The sequence below is a fragment of the Bos indicus x Bos taurus genome, chromosome 18 (genome assembly GCF_003369695.1).
Source record: "Bos indicus x Bos taurus breed Angus x Brahman F1 hybrid chromosome 18, Bos_hybrid_MaternalHap_v2.0, whole genome shotgun sequence".
Classification (NCBI taxonomy): Eukaryota; Metazoa; Chordata; class Mammalia; order Artiodactyla; family Bovidae; genus Bos; species Bos indicus x Bos taurus.
Window position 1 is genome coordinate 9,381,893 of NC_040093.1, and position 19,840 is coordinate 9,401,732.

At 51.9% G+C, this 19,840-nt stretch overlaps 1 protein-coding gene across 4 annotated transcripts in view; it reads right to left on the reverse strand.

Annotated features, from left to right (window-relative positions):
• Positions 1-19,840, reverse strand: part of MYH14 (myosin heavy chain 14) — a 78,962-nt gene that overhangs the window by 47,069 nt on the left and 12,053 nt on the right. For 3 of the 4 annotated variants that reach the window (XM_027515059.1, XM_027515058.1, XM_027515060.1), the window contains 8 exons: positions 19,425-19,452; positions 19,195-19,297; positions 18,480-18,503; positions 16,549-16,641; positions 16,097-16,160; positions 12,556-12,654; positions 11,477-11,617; positions 167-262 (listed from right to left, as the gene is read on the reverse strand). In XM_027515059.1, the coding sequence (XP_027370860.1) occupies positions 167-262; positions 11,477-11,617; positions 12,556-12,654; positions 16,097-16,160; positions 16,549-16,641; positions 18,480-18,503; positions 19,195-19,297; positions 19,425-19,452 (648 nt within the window). The remainder of the gene's footprint in view (positions 1-166; positions 263-11,476; positions 11,618-12,555; positions 12,655-16,096; positions 16,161-16,548; positions 16,642-18,479; positions 18,504-19,194; positions 19,298-19,424; positions 19,453-19,840) is intronic. The other variant, XM_027515057.1, reaches the window with a different exon arrangement.

Consider the following 19,840-nt stretch of genomic DNA (forward strand, 5'->3'; position numbering starts at 1 on the left):
TGGCACACTGGTGTTGTTCACGTTCTCAGCAGAGCTCACACTCTGTATAATCAAGTAAAGAGTGGAAGGTGTTTTTCAGTAAAGATTCAGCCAAGGGCAGGAAATCAGGGCGGGCCTGGGGGGAGGCAGCTCTGTATGAGGGTGGGTAGCAGGCCAGTGGCGGTACCTGTGTTGTCGGGCATGGAGGCTTGGTCGGTGTTCCGTTCTCTCTTTAGGACAATGTTGCCAAACTGGAGAACGGCCGAGACCATCCGCAGCATGGCTAAGGGACAGCAGAGAGAGAGGTCACGACACGTGGCAGAGGGTGTGAACTAGCCCCTCAGAAACCCAGCAGAGACAACGAGGACGTGCCGCATAGCCCAGGGACTGTACTCAGTCTCTTGTAATAACCTATCATGGAAAAACATCTGAAAAAGGATATATACACATATAACTGAATCACTGTGCTGTACATCTGAAACTAACACATAATACATCAGCTATACTTCAATTCCTCAATTACAAAAGTAAAATTTTTAAAATAAATCTAGCTTAAAACCTTATGTCAAATTACACCTCCACCTGACTCCAGGCAGGTCTTAAAATACCTGAATGGATAAATGAATTCTGTATTTTACAGATGTGCGTCCATGCTAAGTCGCTTCAGTCGTGTCTGAGTCTTTGTGATCCTATCGACTATAGCCCGCCAGGCTCCTCTGTCCATGGGATTCTCCAGGCAAGAATGCTGGAATGGGTTGCCATTCCCTTCTCCAGGAGATTTTATATACGAGGTTTGCTTTATTGCCATTTGGTGTCTGCTCATATCTGTTTTGGGCTTCCCTGGTGGCCCAGCGGTAAAGAATCCACCTGTAATGCAGGAACCACAGGAGACACAGGTTCAATCCCTAGGTCAGGAATATCCTCTGGAGGAGGGCATGGCAACCCACTCCAGTGTTCTTGCCTGGAGAATCCCATCGACAGAGGAGCCTGGCGGGCTATGCACACTAGTCCATTTTATAAAGTTATGTATATAAGATTTATATATAAAAAACTATATATATATACACACACATATATATATGTATACATCACTCTGGTGTACAGCAGAAATTAACACAACATTGTGAATCAACTATATTTCAATAAAAAAATGTTAAAGACACCTTATCTAATATATATAGCATTGATCACATTGAACTCACAACCAACATTCACTATAACTGGAACCTGAAGGAAGCTTTTCTTACACACCTATTTTCTCTGTACCCAGCATCACAGTCTTTTTGCTCCTAGCGACACCGGATGGCATTAAGCACTATGCTTGGGGGAGCATTTCAAACAGTGAAATCGCCAACCAAAAGCATCCCCAAAGTGAAAAACGTGGCACTCAGTAGGTTGCAGAAAGGATACTGGTTTGCAGTATGAGCTAGAACAAGAAAGCGGACTGCAGCCCCCGGGACCTCGGTTGGGTGCACCCTGGGCAGCTCAAAACTTTCACTCCTCTATGAATGACCCCAAGGACCACACAAACACCAGGACTGTTGGCTTGGGGGTTACAAATAACTGCCGTGTGTAGCTGATTTCTCCAACTCGGACACTGTAAAAGATGGATTGTATTTGCATGTCTGTGAAGAAGAGCCTGGCTGGCTACGGTCCACGGGGTCGCCAAGAGTCGGACACGACTGAAGCGACTTAGCACGCACGCACCAAAGGGCTTAGACATCTCGCCATAAGTGGGCAATGCTGCCCCCTAGAGGACATCATGGGAACGTGCAGGGGTTGGTAGGCACAGGGATGGGCGCCACCCCAGCAACATATTGGGGTGTTTCTGGACATCACAGAGGCTGCGCGGGTGGGCACCAGACGTGACGCAGAAGCCTGTCTGTTCACAAAGAGATATCCACATCCTGAGTGATTCCGAAACGTCCCAGTGGACATTCGTGTCTATGAATAATGGTTTCAAATGCTCTGAGACTAATCCGAGCTGCTTTACATATACACACGAAAGTGTTTGGTGTTTGGTTTTAATACCCAGTGCATTTTCCAAGAGGGTAGTCACTATGGTCTTTTGTTTTGTTCAGAACTTGATCTAGATTTGGTCAGGACCTCCCTAGTGATCCAGTGGTTGATACTGGTGCTTCCAGTGCAAGCGGTCTGGGTTCAACCCCTGGTTGGGGAACTACGGTCCATATGCTGCCAAGCAACTGAGCTCTTGCACCACAACTAGAGAATCCAGGCGGCATAATGAAAGATCCACATGACTCAAAGATCCCAAGTGCTTCAACTAAGACCTAATGCAGCCAAATAAGTAATTTTTAAAAAGGAAAGTGCACAGAGTCTGTGGGTCTGCTTGCTCCAAATTCAAGAGCAGGCAGAATAATCTGTTCCAAATTCAAGAGGGCAAGAGGAGAAGGGGGCGACAGAGGATGAGAGGATTGGATGGCATCGCTGACTCAACGGACATGAGTTTGAACAAAGTCATGGAGTCACAAAGAGTCGGACATGACTGAGCAACTGAACAGCAACAACAAAATAACTCCATGCTGTTAGATGCCAGGTTACAGGGGTTTCTGGTGACCGGAAGGAGCTTGCGGGGACTTCAGGTGCTGATCATACAGGGTGTCACTTGTAGAAACTTTCCCAAGCTGGGTGCTTCGGCGCCAAGCTCACTTTTTGGCGTCTGTGCTACATAAGCTCCTGCACAACGTTTACTTAGGAGAAAAGCGTGGTGGGAGGTGGAGAGGGCAGGGAACTCTTCTGGGAGACCCGTGCCAAAAACACGTAACCCGAATCTAATCAAGAGAAAGTGCTCCCACACTGAGGAAACAACTAGCCTTTAATCTCCCAAAGTGTCAAGGTCGCAAAAGATAGAGAAAAATTCAGGACCAGTTCCAGATGGATGAAGAGTAAAGTGTGACAGCTAGATGCAACGTGTGTGATCTTGGACTGGGGAAGTGTGCGTGTGCGTAACTTTTTTTTTGTTTTTTTGTTTTGCTATAAAAGACATTACTGGGGAAATTGGCATAAGGTCTGTGAAAAAAAAAATTTTTTTTTGCCATAAAGGACATTACTGGGGAAATTGGCATAAGGTCTGTGGATTAGATAAACAGTACCCATACTGCCAATGTTAATTTCCTAATGATGACACTGCTGCGTTTGTGTCAGAGAATGTTCTTGGGCAGTATGCACTGACAGATTCAGGGGGTGGTGAGATGAATAATGTCCCTGCCCCAAATGTCCACGGCCTGAATCCCACGAATGTTACCTTGAAGGGAGAAACAGACTTAACCAACATGATGAAACTGAGGGTCTCAAGACAGGAGATTAGTCTTGCATTATCTAGGTGGGTCCTAAATGTAACGGGAAGGTCCTTCTAAGAGGGAGGCCAATGGGGCAGGCCACGTGAGCAGCGGTTAGAGTGATGTTCTTTGTTTCTGTTTTCTCTTTTTTGGCCCGGCCAGACAGCTTGAGATATCTTAGTTCCTCGACCAGGGATGGAGCCTGGGCCCCAAAAGTGAAAGCACTAAGTCCTAACCACTAGACTGCCAGGGAATTCCCTAGAGCAACGCATTTTGAAGATGGAAGAAGGGGCCACAAGCTAAGGCATGTGGGTGGCCTCTGGAAGCTGAGAAAGACAAGAAAACAAATCTCCCCAGAGCCTCCAGAAGGGACCGGCTCTGCTGACACCTTGATTTTAACCAGTAAGATTGATTTTCAACTTCTGACCAGGGGAGGGAAGTACTTCTGGTCAGGGAGTAAACGTGTTATTATGAGCTACGACATTTGTGGTCATTTGTGTCAGCGGCCATCAGGAACTAACACGAGGGGTGAAGGGGGCCCTGGGCAACACCCTTACTCTCAAACGACTCAGAACAAGTAATTAGAAAGACAGACGAGCATAAAGTAGACGTAGCAAGGTGGTGACACTTGAGAAGTCTGGGAGAAGGCATGCAACGTTTTTGTGGACTCTCCACTACTTTTCTGTAAACCTGAAATTATTCAAAATAAAGAGGGTTTAAAAAAATCCCTAAGGGACTTCCTTGGTGGTCCAGTAGCTAAGACTCATTTCTAGTTGGGGACCTAGATTTCTAGCTGGGGACCTAGACCCCACATGCCACAAGTAAGACCCGGTGCGGCCAAATAAATAAATATTCTTTAAAATCTCTGAAAACAGAAGTGGAGAGGGTGGTGGTCACTGGCTTGACAGCTTCAAGAAGCCTTGCTCTGGAGGACACACAAGAAACTGCTAACCGAGGTGGCCTCCTGGGAGCCCAGGACACTGAAACGATCACATACCTTTAATTTTTTTTTTTTTTTTAATTTCATAGCCTTTCAAATGTAAGACCTAGTCTGGAAAAAAAATCACTGCTGAGAAAAGACTCAGTTTCTGGAATTAGGCAGTGAGATTGCACTGATGATCACACAGCCTTGGGAATATAGTATTAATACAAATGCTGAGCTGTGTACTTGACAATGGTGAATTTTACTGGGATGTGAATTCTAGCCCTCAAAGAAAAAAGGAAAAAGGCTTTGGCAGAGTTTGTGGGACACGCCGGGGTGCGCAACAAATATTCATTTTTCCACCGAGATCATAACTCCTTGTCTATCGGTTCCTTATTCATCTTCTAACTGCTTCTAAGCCCTCCATCAATGTGTTCGTGAATGAACTTCAGCTTGCCACTTTAGGGGGCAAGAATCCCCTCCATAATCATCACTACCTCTGGGATTCAATCTAGTCCGTTGTCAGGATCCTTGGTACACCCTGTCCCCAATCCTCCCACCCGCTCCAGCCCAGGGTCCCCTCACTCCAACCAGCCAAGCCAACCACGCTCTCGACATGCAACACTCTCTTGCCCCCAGGCTTTTGCCCTGGGACTTCCCTCACCCTACAGGCCTTCCAGGCCCATACAGTCCACGGAATTCTCCAGGCTAGGATACTGGAGTGGGTAGCTGTTCCCTTCTCCAGGGGATCTTCCCAACCCAGGGATCGAACCCAGATCTCCCGCATTGCAGGCAGATTCTTTACAAGCTGAGCTATCAGGGAAGCCCAGTAGTACCATTGGCTGCTGCTGCTGCTAAGTCGCTTCAGTCGTGTCCGACTCTGTGCAACCCCATAGAAGGCAGCCCACCAGGCTCCCCCGTCCCTGGGATCCTCCAGGCAAGAACACTGGAGTGGGTTGCCATTTCCTTCTCCAATGCATGAAAGTGAAAAGTGAAAGTAAAGTCACTCAGTCGTGTCCGACTCTTCGTGACCCCATGGACTGCAGCCCACCAGGCTCCTCCATCCATGGGATTTCCAGGCAACAGTACTGGAGTGGGGTGCCATCACCTTCTCTGAGTAGTACCATCTCAGTTCAGTTCAGTTCAGTCGCTCAGTCGTGTCCGACTCTCTGCAACCCCATGAATCGCAGCACGCCAGGCCACCCTGTCCATCACCAACTCCTGGAGTTCACTCAAACTCATGTCTATCAGGTCAATGATGCCATCCAGCCGTCTCAACCTCTGTCGTCCCCTTTTCCTCCTGCCCCCAATCCCTCCCAGCATCAGAGTCTTTTCCAATGACTCAACTCTTCTCATGAGGTGGCTAAAGTACTGGAGTTTCAGCTTTAGCATCATTCCTTCCAAAGAACACCCAGGGCTGATCTCCTTTAGGATGGACTGGTTGGATCTCCTTGCAGTCCAAGGGACTCTCAAGAGTCTTCTCCAACACCACAGTTCAAAAGTGTCAATTCTTCGGCCCTCAGCTTTCTTCACAGTCCAACTCTCACATCCATACATGACCACTGGAAAAACCATAGCCTTGACTAGACGGACTTTTGTTGGCAAAGTAATGTCTCTGCTTTTCAATATACTATCTAGGTTGGTCATAACTTTTCTTCCAAGGAGTAAGCGTCTTTTAATTTCAGGGCTGCAGTCACCATCTGCAGTGATTTTGGAGCCCCCAAAAATAAAGTCTGACACTGTTTCCACTGTTTCCCCATCTATTTCCCATGAAGTGATGGGACCAGATGCCATGATCTTTGTTTTCTAAATGTTGAGCTTTAAGCCAACTTTTTCACTCTCCTCTTTCACTTTCATCAAGAGGCTTTGTAGTTCCTCTTCACTTTCTGCAATAAGGGTGATGTCATCTGCATATCTGAGGTTATTGATATTTCTCCCTGCAATCTTGATTCTAGCTTGTGCTTCTTCCAGCCCAGCGTTTCTCATGATGTACTCTGCATATAAGTTAAATAAGCAGGGTGACAACATACAGCCTTGACGTACTCCTTTTCCTATTTGGAACCAGTCTGTTGTTCCATGTCCAGTTCTAACTGTTGCTTCCTGACCTGCTTAATTCCTGCGGATCAATGGGGCTCAGCCAAGCGCCGCCCCCTCCAGGGGTTGCCCCACCCTTTCCAAGACACTACGCCCCCACCTCTCCAGTCCCTTCGCCGCCACAGTCACCGCACCATGCACCTTCCAGGGGTCACTCTTCCACTGGATCAACTTTAATCTATTTGTGTCATTTGATGCTCCCTGGGTCTCAGCGCTCCAGGGGGCAGAGGCTTGTTCTGTTTTGGCCACGCTTCCTTTCCCCCAGTGCCTGCAGAGATCCGGCCCGCAGATCCCATCAGGTGTCCAATGAATGAAGAATGAATGAATACACGACAAAGGGTTAACGAGTGGAGGTGTTCTCTGGCTGTGTGATCTTGGGCAAGCCGATGGCCTCCTGGACCTCGGGTTCCATCCCCTCCCCCTGCAGCACAGTGGGCGGGCTGGGGCTGGGATCAGGGGGCTGGCTAGACGGGGACAGCCAAGAATCCCGGAAACACTGGGAGGTTTTGCGGGGCGGGGAGCAGAGAGACACCTCCCAAAAGATAAATACATGAAGACATCTCCTGACGGACAAGGCCACCATCAACTGAATGATCATTCATCCTTAACGTCAGGCCCGACTCAGACTCGCGTTCCCCTGGTGGCCTTTAAATGGCCTTTCACGGTTGGCTTAGCAACCTTCGTAGGTGCGGAATACCTGGTGAACCTGACGCCTGAGGGGTTGGCAGTCAGCACTCCCTGGTGACTTCAGCCCAGCCGACCGCAAGCAAGCCCCGGCCTGCGAGGGTAGGGGCGTGGGGCTGGCGATGCTCTGACGGCCTCACGTGAGCGCGAGCCCGCCTCTCTGCGTGCCAGGCTCCCTGCGCAACCTCCCCGGTGGCAGTGGCACTGACGGCGCCAGTGTGGACAGGAAGTCGGGGGTGGGGTGGAGGGCTTCCCTCCACCGGCCTCCAGTGCTCTCTGCCCTGGGCCTCCCGAGGGTGACCCAGAGGCACACATCTGCCTCTCTGGGAGCGGATCAGGGGCTGGCTTTGGAGTCAAACTGGGTTCCACCACCTCCTGGTCAAATGTACTGACTAGGACGGACACCCCACTTCCCTGGACCTGTCTCCTTTTTCATTTTTGTCTTTTGGCCGAATTGTGAGGCTTGTAGGATCTTAGTTGCCAGATCAGAGATAGAACCCAGGGCCATCCCAAACCTACGAGTCCTAACCACTGGACTGCCAGCGTTATGTGTGTCTGTCTCCTCTTTTGTCCAAAGGAGTCTAGAGAAAAAAATAAAACCGCCTGACCCCACTCCTTGGAAGGGAGATACAAAATCACACTGTTATGAGACCCCAGCCACCTGCCACACCAGCAGAAGCGAAAAAGGTGACAACACCGGCTGCCGGCATCCCGTCGGGAACAGGTGCGACAGAGGCAGGGTTTGGAAACTAGCGCCCCCTTATGGGCGGCGGCGAGGTCGATTCAGCAGGATTCTAAAAACAGCCGCTATTTCCCTAGGGGTCCAGTGGTTAGAATCTCGGCTTCCAATGCAGGGGCCGCGGGTTCCATCCCTGGTCGAGGAGATAAGATCCCACATGCCGCGGGGCACCACCAAAAAAAAAAAAACAGTCAGGGGAAGAAAAATGGCGGTGACGGGATGGAGATTAGAGCTGAAGACCAAGAAGCCATGAGCAGGTAATTGTTGGTGCCTGGGGATTCATGACCTTCAGGGGTTAGTGGTAGAAACTGGCAGGAAGACTGCAAAGGGGCCCACGTTATCTTCTTGGGTCACTGAAAATGTTCTAAATTGATTTTGGTGATGGCTGCACAACTCTGTGAAGCTAAAAGCCACTGACTCATACACTTTAAATAGGTGAATGTTTTAGTATATGAATGATATTTCAAACAGTCGTTAAATGTCCTGCTAAGCTGGGTAAAATTTTAAAATGGCACTTCTCCTTGAACTCAGAATTTCGTTGCTAAGAACTGATGCTGCAGTTCTGTTCACCTGTGAGCACAGAGACCTACTTCTAAGGATGTTCTTGGGACTTCCCTGGTGGCCCAGTGGTTAAGAATCCATCTGTCAATGCAGGGGACACAGGTTTGATCCCAGGTCCCGGAAGATACCCACATGCTAAGTCGCTTCAGTCGTGTCCGACTCTGTGTGACCCCATAGACGGCAGCCCACCAGGCTCCTCCATCCATGGGATTTTCCAGGCAAGAGTACTGGAGTGGGGTGCCATTGCCTTCTCCATACCCACATACCACGGGGCAACTAAGTCTGGGCGTCACAACTACTGAGCCCAAACCCGAGAGCCCCTGCTGTGCATCGAGAGGCCACCACAGTGAGAAGCCCATGCACTGTAACTGGAGAGCAGCCGCCCCCAGCCTCGCCACAACTGGGCTCACTAGACCCAAGTAGCAGTGAAGACCCAGCACAGCCAAAAATAAATTTTTTTAATCATAAAAAGAATAGTTTTGGCCCCCTTTTGGGGGTATGTTTCATCCCAACAGCAATGGGATGCATTCACCTTAAGAGTGCGTCTGCAAGGGGCAGACATGTTCCAAGAGTCACAGTTCATCAATACAGTGAAAGAGTACTGCAGGAGTCATGGATTCGACCCCTGGGTCGGGATGATCCCCTGGAGGAGGAAATGGCTACCCACTCCAGTATTCTTGCCTGGGAGATCCCACAGACAGAGGAGCCTGGTGCGTTACAGTCCATGGGGTCGAAAAGAATCAGACACGACTGAACACACACACATGCCTGAACCTCAGTCCTGGAACTGGAGAATAATGTGTGTCTTTTCTTTCATGTCTAAGATATTTCTGGCAGGAGATGCAGGAAGCTTAACAGTGGGCAAACTAGGGCTCAGGGGGGCTGGGGGAGACTCGGTTTTCACACCATGACCTTTGATCATATTCAGATTATGTCATTACACACGAAGTCGGTGCTGCAAAATTTTTGTCTCAGGTTTGCAAAAATCGGGGCTGCTGTCCGTGCCCACCACACTGCAGGAGGGTTACTTGAGGTGACCTGTGTCCAGAGGCCAGGAGGGACCTGCAGGGCCCAGGCCCCCACCGTCACTTCCCTCCAGAAATTTGTCAGCTGCTCAGGGAGGAGAGCGGAGACACACAGGCGGGGCAGTTACGCAACCTGCAGTTGGGAAATAGAGCGAGGAGGCCTGGGACCCTGTGTCAATATGCCCGAGGAAGCCCGGCCTGTTTGCAGCCTGGGTGGACAGCCAAGCTGGCACTGGGCCTCCAGCCCTCCCCACTGGCCCTGGAGCCAACAATAGCTCCCGGGGCCTCCTGCAGCGCCGGAGACCAGAGGAGAATGAGACCCAGTCCGGCCCCTGCTCAGTCCTGGAAATCAGGGTCTTTCTCTACTGGACTGGTGAAAGAAATCACAGTTCATCCAAATAATGAAATGCCAGGCAGCCACAAAAAAGACTGAGATTCGCCCTCTATGTATGTGTCATGGGTTGAACCCTATCCCTCTGCTGCTGCTGCTAAGTCGCTTCAGTCGTGTCTGACTCTGTGCGACCCCATAGACGGCAGCCCACCAGGCTTCCCCGTCCCTGGGATTCTCCAGGCAAGAACACTGGAGTGGGTTGCCATTTCCTTCTCCAATGCATGAAAGTGAAAAGTGAAAGTGAAGTCGCTCAGTCGTGTCCGACTCTAGCGACCCCATGGACTGCAGCCCACCAGGCCTCTCCGTCCACGGGATTTTCCAGGCAAAAGTACTGGAGTGGGGTGCCACTGCCTTCTCCGTGTCCCTCTACTCCCTCCAAAAATATATTAAAGTCCTAACGCCTGGGACCTCACAGAATGTGACCTGATTTGGGTATTGGGTCATGGCAGCTGCAATTATTTAAGTGAAGACAGGATTACACTGGAGTCCAGTGACCCCTAATCCAAAATGATGGGCATCCTATAAAAAGGGGAGTCTGCAGACAGACGTGCAGGCAGGGAGGTGTGCCCCGTGAAGCTGAAGGCAGAGATCAGGTGATGCTTCTACCAGCCAGGGGAAGCCAAGCTGTCAGGAAACCACCAGAATCCAAGGGAGAGAAAGGAAGCAGAATCTTCTAGGACCAACCAACCCCGCTGACACCCTGATCTCAGACTTCCCGCCTCCAGAACAGGGAGATGATTGATTTCACGTGTTTAAAGCACTCATTTAGGCTTCCCAGATGGTGTTAGTGGCAAAGAACCCGACTGCCAATGCAGGAGAAGTAAGAGACCCAGGTTCGATCCCTGGGTCAGGAAGATCCCCTGGAGGAGGGCATAGCAATCCACTCCAGTGTTCTTGCCTGGAGAATCCCATGGACAGAGGAGCCTGGAGGGCTATAGTCCATGGGGTCTCAAAGAGTGGGACACGACTGAGCGACTTAGCACACCAGGAAGGCACTTGTACAGTACTCTATGATGGCAGCCCTGGCAAATGAAAACAGTACTGCAAATGAACTGTTGTCAGAACATACTGTTGGGTGAGAAAGGGGCGGGGCAAAGCAGCAGAGCACGGGCTGATGAGCCCAGTGCTCCAGGGCAGACTCGGGGCCACAGTCAGGGTCTTCCCTGTACCCTCATTTCAGCCTCCTCTAGCCTTCACACAACCCAGAGCTGCTCCTCTGCGGTTCCCAGCCCTCCCATGGCTCCCTAGTGCCCTCAGAAAAAAGTCCCCCGCCCCAACTGCCTCTGCGGCTTCATCTCCCCAACCACCTGGGTCACTGACTAATTGAGGCCATTCGAGAATTAGACAAGTTTCTTTTTTTTTTTTTTTTGGCCATACTGAGCAGTGTGCAGGATCTTAGTTCCCTGACCACGGCTCGAACCTGTGCCCCTGCGGTGGAAGCATGGAGTCTTAACCAGTGGACCACCAGGGAAGTCCCTCGAGAAGTTTCAATGCCTCAAACACACCATGCCTTTCCTGCCTCAGGGCCTTTGCATACTGTCCCTCCCCTCCGCCGCCTAGTCCGTCCTTCCCTGATAGCACCAACATTCACATGTGAGCTCTCCAGACCTCCGTGCAATCATCACCATCTCACCATGTCCCTCCTGATCCCCTATTTAAAGGTCCCTCCCTTCTCCGTTCCCTGTTGCAGTTTTCAAACCGAGCCATGAACGGCCAGGTGCCCCTCCTTCCCATGCAGCCCACAGCCCCACCCTTTACCAGGCAGGGTCTGGGCTCACTCACAGGTGATCTCCTCATGGGTGAATCCCAGGACCCGCAGGGACTCCAGCGTCTCCTGGAAGAGCTCGCGCTCCTGGCCCGGAGAGGAAGACGGCCCGTTGGTCAGGAAGCGGTAGTGGGAGAAGGGCTCCAGGAGCAGGTCAGCTGTAGGGGTTAACGGCAGGGGCCAAGGTCAAGAATGAGCCGTAGCGTCAGACTCGTGTCCTGGCTTCCTAAATGGCCACCCGAGGACGTGCATCTCTGCCCCACTAGGGACCTCGGGCTCTTCCTCTGTCAAATGAGTCGAGATCCTTTCTTCACGGGTTTGGTGGGAAGGGCTGGCCTGTGAAGTGGGTACTTAGCACATCTCAGACCTTTCCTCTTCCCTCCTTTCATAGTGATTCTCAAGACGCAGAACTGCCCAGAACAGGTGAGAGGCACCCACCGGCAGAAGCAACAGGGCTGCGGGTGCCCGAGTTAGCAGAAGCCACGGGACAGCAGGGCTCGGGCGGCAGAGTGTGTGTGGGTTCGGAAGCCACCGGGAGCGGGAGGCTGGGTGCGGAGGGATCAAAAGGCGACCCAAGCTACAGGGTGGAAGGAGCCAGAATGCGAGGGAGCCGCAGGGCAGCGGGGCCGCCATAGAAGAGAGAGCCTGGGGCGTTTCCGCAGCCAGAGGGCTGGAGGGGCGCAGAGCAGGAGACAGAAGGGGTCTCAGGCAGGAGACAGGAGGCAGGGGCTCAGAAGCCACGCAAACCACGATCATCATCGGGAACCACGCGGTGGCAAAGCTGGAGTCGTCACAACACGCGGCTGGAGGAAGCAGAGCCCCTTGGAGGTTCAGGAGAGGGTGGGCAGGAGCCATGTCCCCGCGGAGCTGGCGTGAGCAAGACCCAGGAGACAGCAGGAGCCAAAGGAGAGCAGAGTCTGGGGGCGGTGGAAGTCGAGAGGCAGCGGGATCCGAGAGGCGAGAGAAGCCGCCACCCAGCAGGAGCCTAACATAGAGCAGGTGCTGGACAAAGGTTAGCGCCTCCCACGTCCTCCTCCCCAGGGGGTCCGCATGCAACTCGCGCCCAGTCCCCCAGAGCCAGTCCCCCGACACTGACCCTTGAGCTGCTCCCCGGCGCCTCCCAGCAGCTGGTAGAAGATGTGGAAGCTACACTCGTCCTTAGCCTGGCGGATGGCCCGCGACTTCTCCAGCAGGTCTGGGCGGGCCGAGTCAAGGTGCCGCAGAGGAGGGGACCCCCTCCTGCTCTCTCATGGAACAGTAGAGGCACTCACAGACCTGGTGGGCAACCTAACTGGACCAGTAACTGTGGATGTGTCACTTCAGCCTCGTGCCTCAGTTTCTTCACCTGTGCAAGGAGCCTCATACTAACACCATCCATGAGTCCCTGAGGTGCCGTGAGGGTAAATGAGTTATTATGTAGCCAACACCTGAGCAGGTGCCTAGTTTGTCGTTTACCATGGATAAGAATACTTCCCATGAGGACTTCCCTGGCGGTCCAATGGTTAAGACTCTGCACTTCCAATGCAAAGGATGCAGGTTTGATCCCTGGTAAGGGAACTAAGATCCCACATGCCATGTGGCATGGCCAAAAAAAAAAAAACCTTCTGTCATCATGACCCTCCCAGCCTCGGTTTCCCCATACTGGGGCTCTCGGCTTCTCCCTTCTGGGAAAGCCAGATGGCTGGTTTACACACTAAAAATTGGCAAGACGCCTTAAAGGAAAATAAAACAATTGATATTTGGTGTAGCCATCTGTGTCCTATGCTCATGGACCACCAGGCACATGATACTTCCCAGGTGGCCCAGTGGCAAAGAATCTGCCTGCCAATGCAGGAGACACAGGAGACACAGGTTCAGTTCCTGGGTCAGGAAGATCCCCTGGAGGACGAAGTGGCAACTCAGTACTCTTGCCTGGGAAATCCCATGGACAGAGGAGCCTGGCGGGCTGTAGTCCATGGGGTGGCAGAGAGTTGGACATGGCAGTCCAATGGTTAACACTTGGCCTTCCAAGTCTTACAAGGGGGTGAAGATTCAATCCCTGATCTGGGAACCAAGATCCCCACATTCGCAGCCAAAAAACCAAAACATAAAACGGAAGCAGTGTTGTAACTAATTAAATAAGGATATTAAAAAAAAATGGTCCACATTAAAAAAAAAAAAGCCTTAAAAAAAAATAGCATCTGCCTCACAGGGTTACAGATATGAGGGACTGAATTAACAGACAGAGAGTTCTCAGGGTAGCCCCAGACACAAGGTCAACCCTCCAGAAATGTTGGTCATGAGGGATGCTGGTGTGAAAGGGATCAATCCATCTGTTTGGGGGTGAGAGCATCAGTCCACAGCCTGGTCATTGGCCCTGAGGCAGAGACAGCCGAGCAGGAGAACTGTGCCCAGTGGGAGCAGCCCCAACGGGATGGGGAGTGTGGACAGGAGAAAGTTAGCATTCGGAAGCTGACAGGGAAGACACAGGTGAACAGGAGAGGTTGCTGGAACCCATGGGGTCCACGGAGGCTCAGGGTGGCAGGATGGAGGAGGGGGTGGGGCAGAGAGAGCCCTGGGCTTTAAGAAGCTGTGTGAGCAGGAAGCACCATGAAGTGGGGTGATGGGCCGCAGGAACTGTGGGGATAGGGGCTGGTGGCTGCAGGGGTCACGAGGCCTTGAGCCCAAGGAAGTGCTTACCAGGCAGAAGTAGAGTCTATGGGGCCCAGGGCTTGACAGGGAGGTCACTGCTTCCTTACTCCCTAAATATCTAGTGGTAATGAATCTGCCTGCCAATGCAGGAGATGCAAGAGACTTGGGTTTGATCCCTGGATTGGGAAGATCCCCTGGAGAAGGAAATGGCAAGCCACTCCAGTATTCTTGCCTGGGAAATGCCAGGGACAGACGAGCCTGGTGGACTACAGTCCATGGGGTCACAAAGAGTCGGACACGACTGAGCGCACACACACAAGCCCTCTTAGGAGAAACTCTTTGCCAACGCACTGCTTCTCAATCTCTCCCTGGATGACAGGGAGAGGAAGCAGGTATGCGATAGTGAGCTGACACCCCAGGGATGGAAATATGATTTGTTATTAATATGTCCACATTACAATTCATAATTATTAACCAACAATATTAACATATTAACATTATAAGGACAGTGCTAACTTCATCATTCATTTCTAATAATGATAGCTCATTCTTTTTTTTTTTTTTCTTTTGGCCCATCCTTGCAGCGGCTTGTGGGATTTTAATTCCCAGACCAGGGATTGAACCCAAGCCCTTGACAGTGAAAGCACCAAGTCCTAACCTGGACCACCCACCAGGGAAGTCTCAGGTAGTTCAGTCTTCCTTTTTAAAAATAAACTTAAATATATATATATACATATATTTATTTGGCTGCACCGGGTCTTAGTTGCAGCACGCAGGATCTAGTTCCACTGACCAGGGATCGAATCCGGGGCCTCTGCATGGGGAACATGGGAGTCCTAACCTCTGGACCATCAGGGAGGAGCTGTGCTAAGAATGTACCTCACATTGTCCTTCAGACCCTTCAAGGGTAGCTTTTATGATTTCCCCCCTTCTACAGATGGGGAAACTGAGGCCCAGAGAGGTCAAATCACAGGCTTAAGGGCCCCCAGCCTCAAAGCCAGGATTCGAACCCAGGGTCAGTGTGATGTTTTCCCTTGTTCTCTTAAGTTTTGCACTCCTGGGCCTTCTGGGTTCTATCTTGTAAATTTCTGCTGCTGCTGCTGCTAAATCGCTTCAGTCTGTGTCCGACTCTGTGCGACCCCATAGACGGTAGCCCACTAGGCTTCCCCATCCCTGGGATTCTCCAGGCAAGAACACTGGAGTGGGTTGCTATTTCCTTCTCCAATGCATGAAAGTGAAAAGTGAAAGTGAAGTCGCTCAGTCATGTCCGACCCTTAGTGACCCCATGGGCTGCAGCCTACCAGGCTCCTCCGTCCATGAGAGTTCTAGGGAGCGTTTTTGCCACCGGTGGGGAAAGTTGGACACAGCTTGGCGGGAGTCAGCAGGCTTTCGAGGCCCGTCTTTGGCTGGTGTCTGGGAATCTGAACTTCAGGAGGCTGATAACACGGGCTCCCTGCACCTCAACTGTGTAAACCAAATGCTTTCTGCTGAACATCTGTTTTCCTTCCCGGACTCTGAAATTTGGGTACGCGCTGGGCAGGCGGTGCCTATGTGACCAGCCCCCAATAAAAATTTCCAGTGCGGAGTCTCTGATGCACTCATCACACGTGTTGTAACACCTTGGGATTAAGCACGTCCCACGTGACTCCACGGGGCTAGGGCTCTGGCCCCCACACGCCTTCCGCTTTCGCTGCATCGTTTCTCTGTGCTCCCGTACCCTCTGCCCCGTGGCGAGGTTGGGAGGGCGTTCTCTTAAAGGCTATGAGAGGCCCCGCCATCCTTCCCGCAACGTGGAGACGCTGCGCCTGCCCCTTCCTGAGGTTCTAGCGTCCCTCTCCTTCGGCAGAGCCGGAAACGGAGGCACAGGGTGGGCAGCAGGGAGCCAGGGTTCCGGGCGAGTGTGGACCCCTGTTTCCTATACGCGGTGAGACCCCGAGGGCCGCCCTCTATGGCCGCTACCGCTCTTCCCCGCCCCCGGGCGCCCCCTCTGGACAGTGAGAGGATACAGGTCTCGATGTTGGCGCCCACGATATACCCGGCAACGTCGAAGTTGATGCGGATGAATTTGCCCTGCAAGGGAGGCGGGTGGAGGGGCTTAGCCGAGGGTCCTGCGGGCCTGGGGAGCACCCCCAACCCACACTCACCCCTCCGAGAGTCAGCCTGTCTCTTGACTATCTCCCTCCAATCTGAACCCCTTCCGATCATGAGGTTCCAGCTGGGGCCGGGATGCGGTGGGGAGCGGCGCCTCCCGGGGAGAATTCAAGGTCCACGCACCTCTGACTTCTTTCCTTAGGACCCAGGTCCCCAGTTCCCCTTCATCCTTCAGGCCCAGGAGCCATGGATCCCAGGTACCTCCCCCCTCACGAACCCACACGTCCTGTCTCCCCCCAACCTTTCTTCGCTCCCAGTTCCAGGTTCATTAACTCGAGCCCAGGCCCTGCCCTCCCCCAGCACTCACGAAGCGGGAGGAGTTGTCATTCTTCACCGTCTTGGCGTTGCCAAAGGCCTCCAGGACCGGGTTAGCCTGAAGAAGCTGCCGCTCCAGCTCACCCTGCAGGGCGTCGGGGGATGGCTTGTCAGTGGCGGGGTCGGGGCGGGGGGGTGAGGGCACTGGCCCCGTTGGGGTGGGGGGTCTGGCTGAGTGTCTGTGTGTGAGGGGCCTTTGTGTGTCTATCTGGGCGTGTGCCAGCTTTCCCGGATCTGGGCTTGCCCTTCAGTCTGTTGTGAAGTGAATGAGGAAACTTCTCTAAGATCCATTGTCCAGCGGAAACAAAACCAAAAAAGCAAGTCTCAGGACAACACCTACAATGTGATCCTATTGATAATAATAAAAAAAAAATGAACCGAGAAAACAACACCACAGAACAAGACTCCCATATCTATACGTATAGATACATGTTTGTAGACGTTTAGAGAAAGGTCTGCAAGGATACATACCAAAATATCAACAGAGTAAGCCACTCCAAGGAAAGAGGACTGAGAGAAGGAAAGAGGAATTTCATTTTGCCTGGTTTGTTTGTTGTTGTTGCAGTGAATGCATACTCATGTATCCCCTGTGGACCTAAAGAAAAATCTATACCATCTATGTAGAGTTCCTCAAACTGTTTGACACAGAGTACACATTCAAGAAATGGTAGTTTCCTTCCCCAGTCAGGCTAATCCTTGAGTGGGGACTTTTTTTTTTTAAGACAGCAGTTTTAAAAAATTGAAGTATAGTTGATTTGCAATACTGAGTTAGTTTCAAGCGTACAGCAATGTGATTTGGATATATATATATTTTTTTTCTGATTCTTTTCCCTTAAAACTTACAAAATATTGACTACTGTTTCCTATGAAAGTGCTAGTTGTGCAGTTGTGTCCAACTCTGCAACCCTGTGGACTGCAGCTGGCAAGGCTCCTCTGTCCATGTAACTCTCCAGGCAAGAATACTGGAGTGGGTTGCCATTTCCTCAGGGGATCTTTCTGAACCAGGGATTGAAGCCGGATCTCCCACATTGCAGGCAGATTCTTTACTGTCTGAGACTCCAGGGAAATTCAACTGTTTCCTGGGTATATAGTAAATCCCTGTTGTTTATTTATTTTATACATGGTAGTATGCATCTGTTAATCACCTACTGCCAATTTATCCCTCCTCGGGCCCCCATGGCTAGAGATCTTATTCTGAGCTTCCCTACAGCCACTTGGGTGTCAGAGCCAGGAACACAGTAGGTGCTCAATACATGACAACCCTCTTCTCCTCTTTCCTAACCAGGCTCTCAAAGATCCCGACTGTTTCTTTAAATGCCCTGTGAGCCCTCAGACACCAGCCTGAGCTGGGGGCACAGAGTAGGCCTGCCTACCATGAATGGCCCTGTGGGTCCCTGGGCTGTGTGATAGCGTGGTGTCTGTGGGCTCTGCCTACATACATTTAGCAGATCAACAATAAATGGTAGTTATAGGCTCTGGGTTGCTTCCCCCTGGGATCTGTGGCTGCTCTGCACAGATAGAGTAGGGCTAATATACACAGCTATGTGGTAGGGTCTGCACATGCACCACAGGACCACACGAAATGGCCCTGGCTGTGTGCACACAGTTGTTCAATCGCTAAGTTGTGTCTGACTCTGCAACCCCATGAACTGCAGCACGCCAGGCTTCGCTGTCCTTCACTACACAGTTGGGCTGCCATAAGCAACAGTGGGGGGCCCTGGGTATGTGCCCACTGTAGGGTTGCATGAAATGACAGTGTGGCGCCTGCTGTGCACATAGTAGGGCCATCAAAAGTGACAATGTGGCCTCCAGGCAGGGGTGACCGTCAGTGCCTTGGGACCTGTCTGCCAGGAAGACTGTGGGTTGGGGTGACCCGGGTGGTATTAGGGGTGGCAGGACTCGAGGTGATTCCCTGCTACTCACATAAGACACGGTGCTGGCGGAGGCCTGAGGAAGTCACAGGACACGAGACACGGACCAGGACACGGCACATGGAACATGGACAGACACACAGGTGAACGAGGTTGGGGGAGGGGCAGGGGGTGGGATAGAGAGACAAGGGGCTGGGGAAACTGGCCTGTGGAGCGGGGTGCCTGGGGGTGGGGAGCGGGCGGCGGCCCCATCACCTGGGGTTTGAATCGGGGCTAGCCCTTCCTGGGCGTGTAACCTTGGACAGCCGACCCACCCCAGGTGTGACTTTGCTTTCCCATCTTTAAACCACACCCACCTCACTGGGGCGTTACAGTAATATAAGTCAAAGGACTAGGGCTATATATAAACGCTCACTTACAAAGCAAACCTGGGCACTGCAGGAACCTAAACAGGCCAGACACATAGTGGGTGCTCTGGGATGTAAGCTCCTACTATGTGCCAGAGGCACTGTTCCAAGGGTCAATGAGGCGAAGGACTGGCTGTTGCAATTTTTATGTCCATCCTGCCTCGGCTCCCAGCACTATATATATCAGGCACATAGTAGGGATTCAGGGGTGGGGGTGGGGCAGAGGCAGCCAGGAGAAGGCCTGTGACTGTGTTCTTCCATGGGAGAGGTGGGGAGTTACTTAGGAGGGGAAGCAGAGCCTGAGAGGGAGGGAGCATCTGGTGGCAGGCTCCAGAGTACGTCCCAAGGCAGGTCACTTACCGGGACACCAGGCTCCTTCCGGCCCTTTGGTGATGATGCCACGTGGGCAAGGTACTGGATGACTTTCTTGGTGTTTTCTGTCTTCCCGGCCCCGGACTCCCCACTAAGGGGGGCACAAAAGGAAGCAAAAAGGGTCAGCCCAAGTCACCAGGTAAGCCCCGTCCATTCCAAGCAGAGCCATGCCCAGCTGGGATCCCACTTCCTCCAGGAAGTCCTTCAGGATTACTCACGTGCAGAGAATGGACTGGTCCTCACGATCTGTAGGGGACAGAGGGGGACGGGTCACCTGGGAGGGTTTTTCCAGCGAGATGCTGGCCACCCTATTTTCAAAATCCTTCCCAAGGGCTAAGGAAAAGCTGGGTTTTTGACATATGATCTTCCTAGATTCTAATACCTGATCCTGACTCAGCCTCTTTTGGCTGTATGGCTCTGGGAAAGCAGCTGTCCCTCCCTGAGCCTCAGTGTGTCCTAACCTGTAAAATGAAGACAACAAACTCCAACCAAACAGAATGTAATTCACTCAACAAACTTCAATTTGAGCCCCTACTATGTGCTGCCTCGGGCTGAATGATGACATTCAAAGATGTGAGAGTGAGATCCTAGACCCCAGGCTCAGCCTGTAATAGCAAACAGGCCACAGAATGTA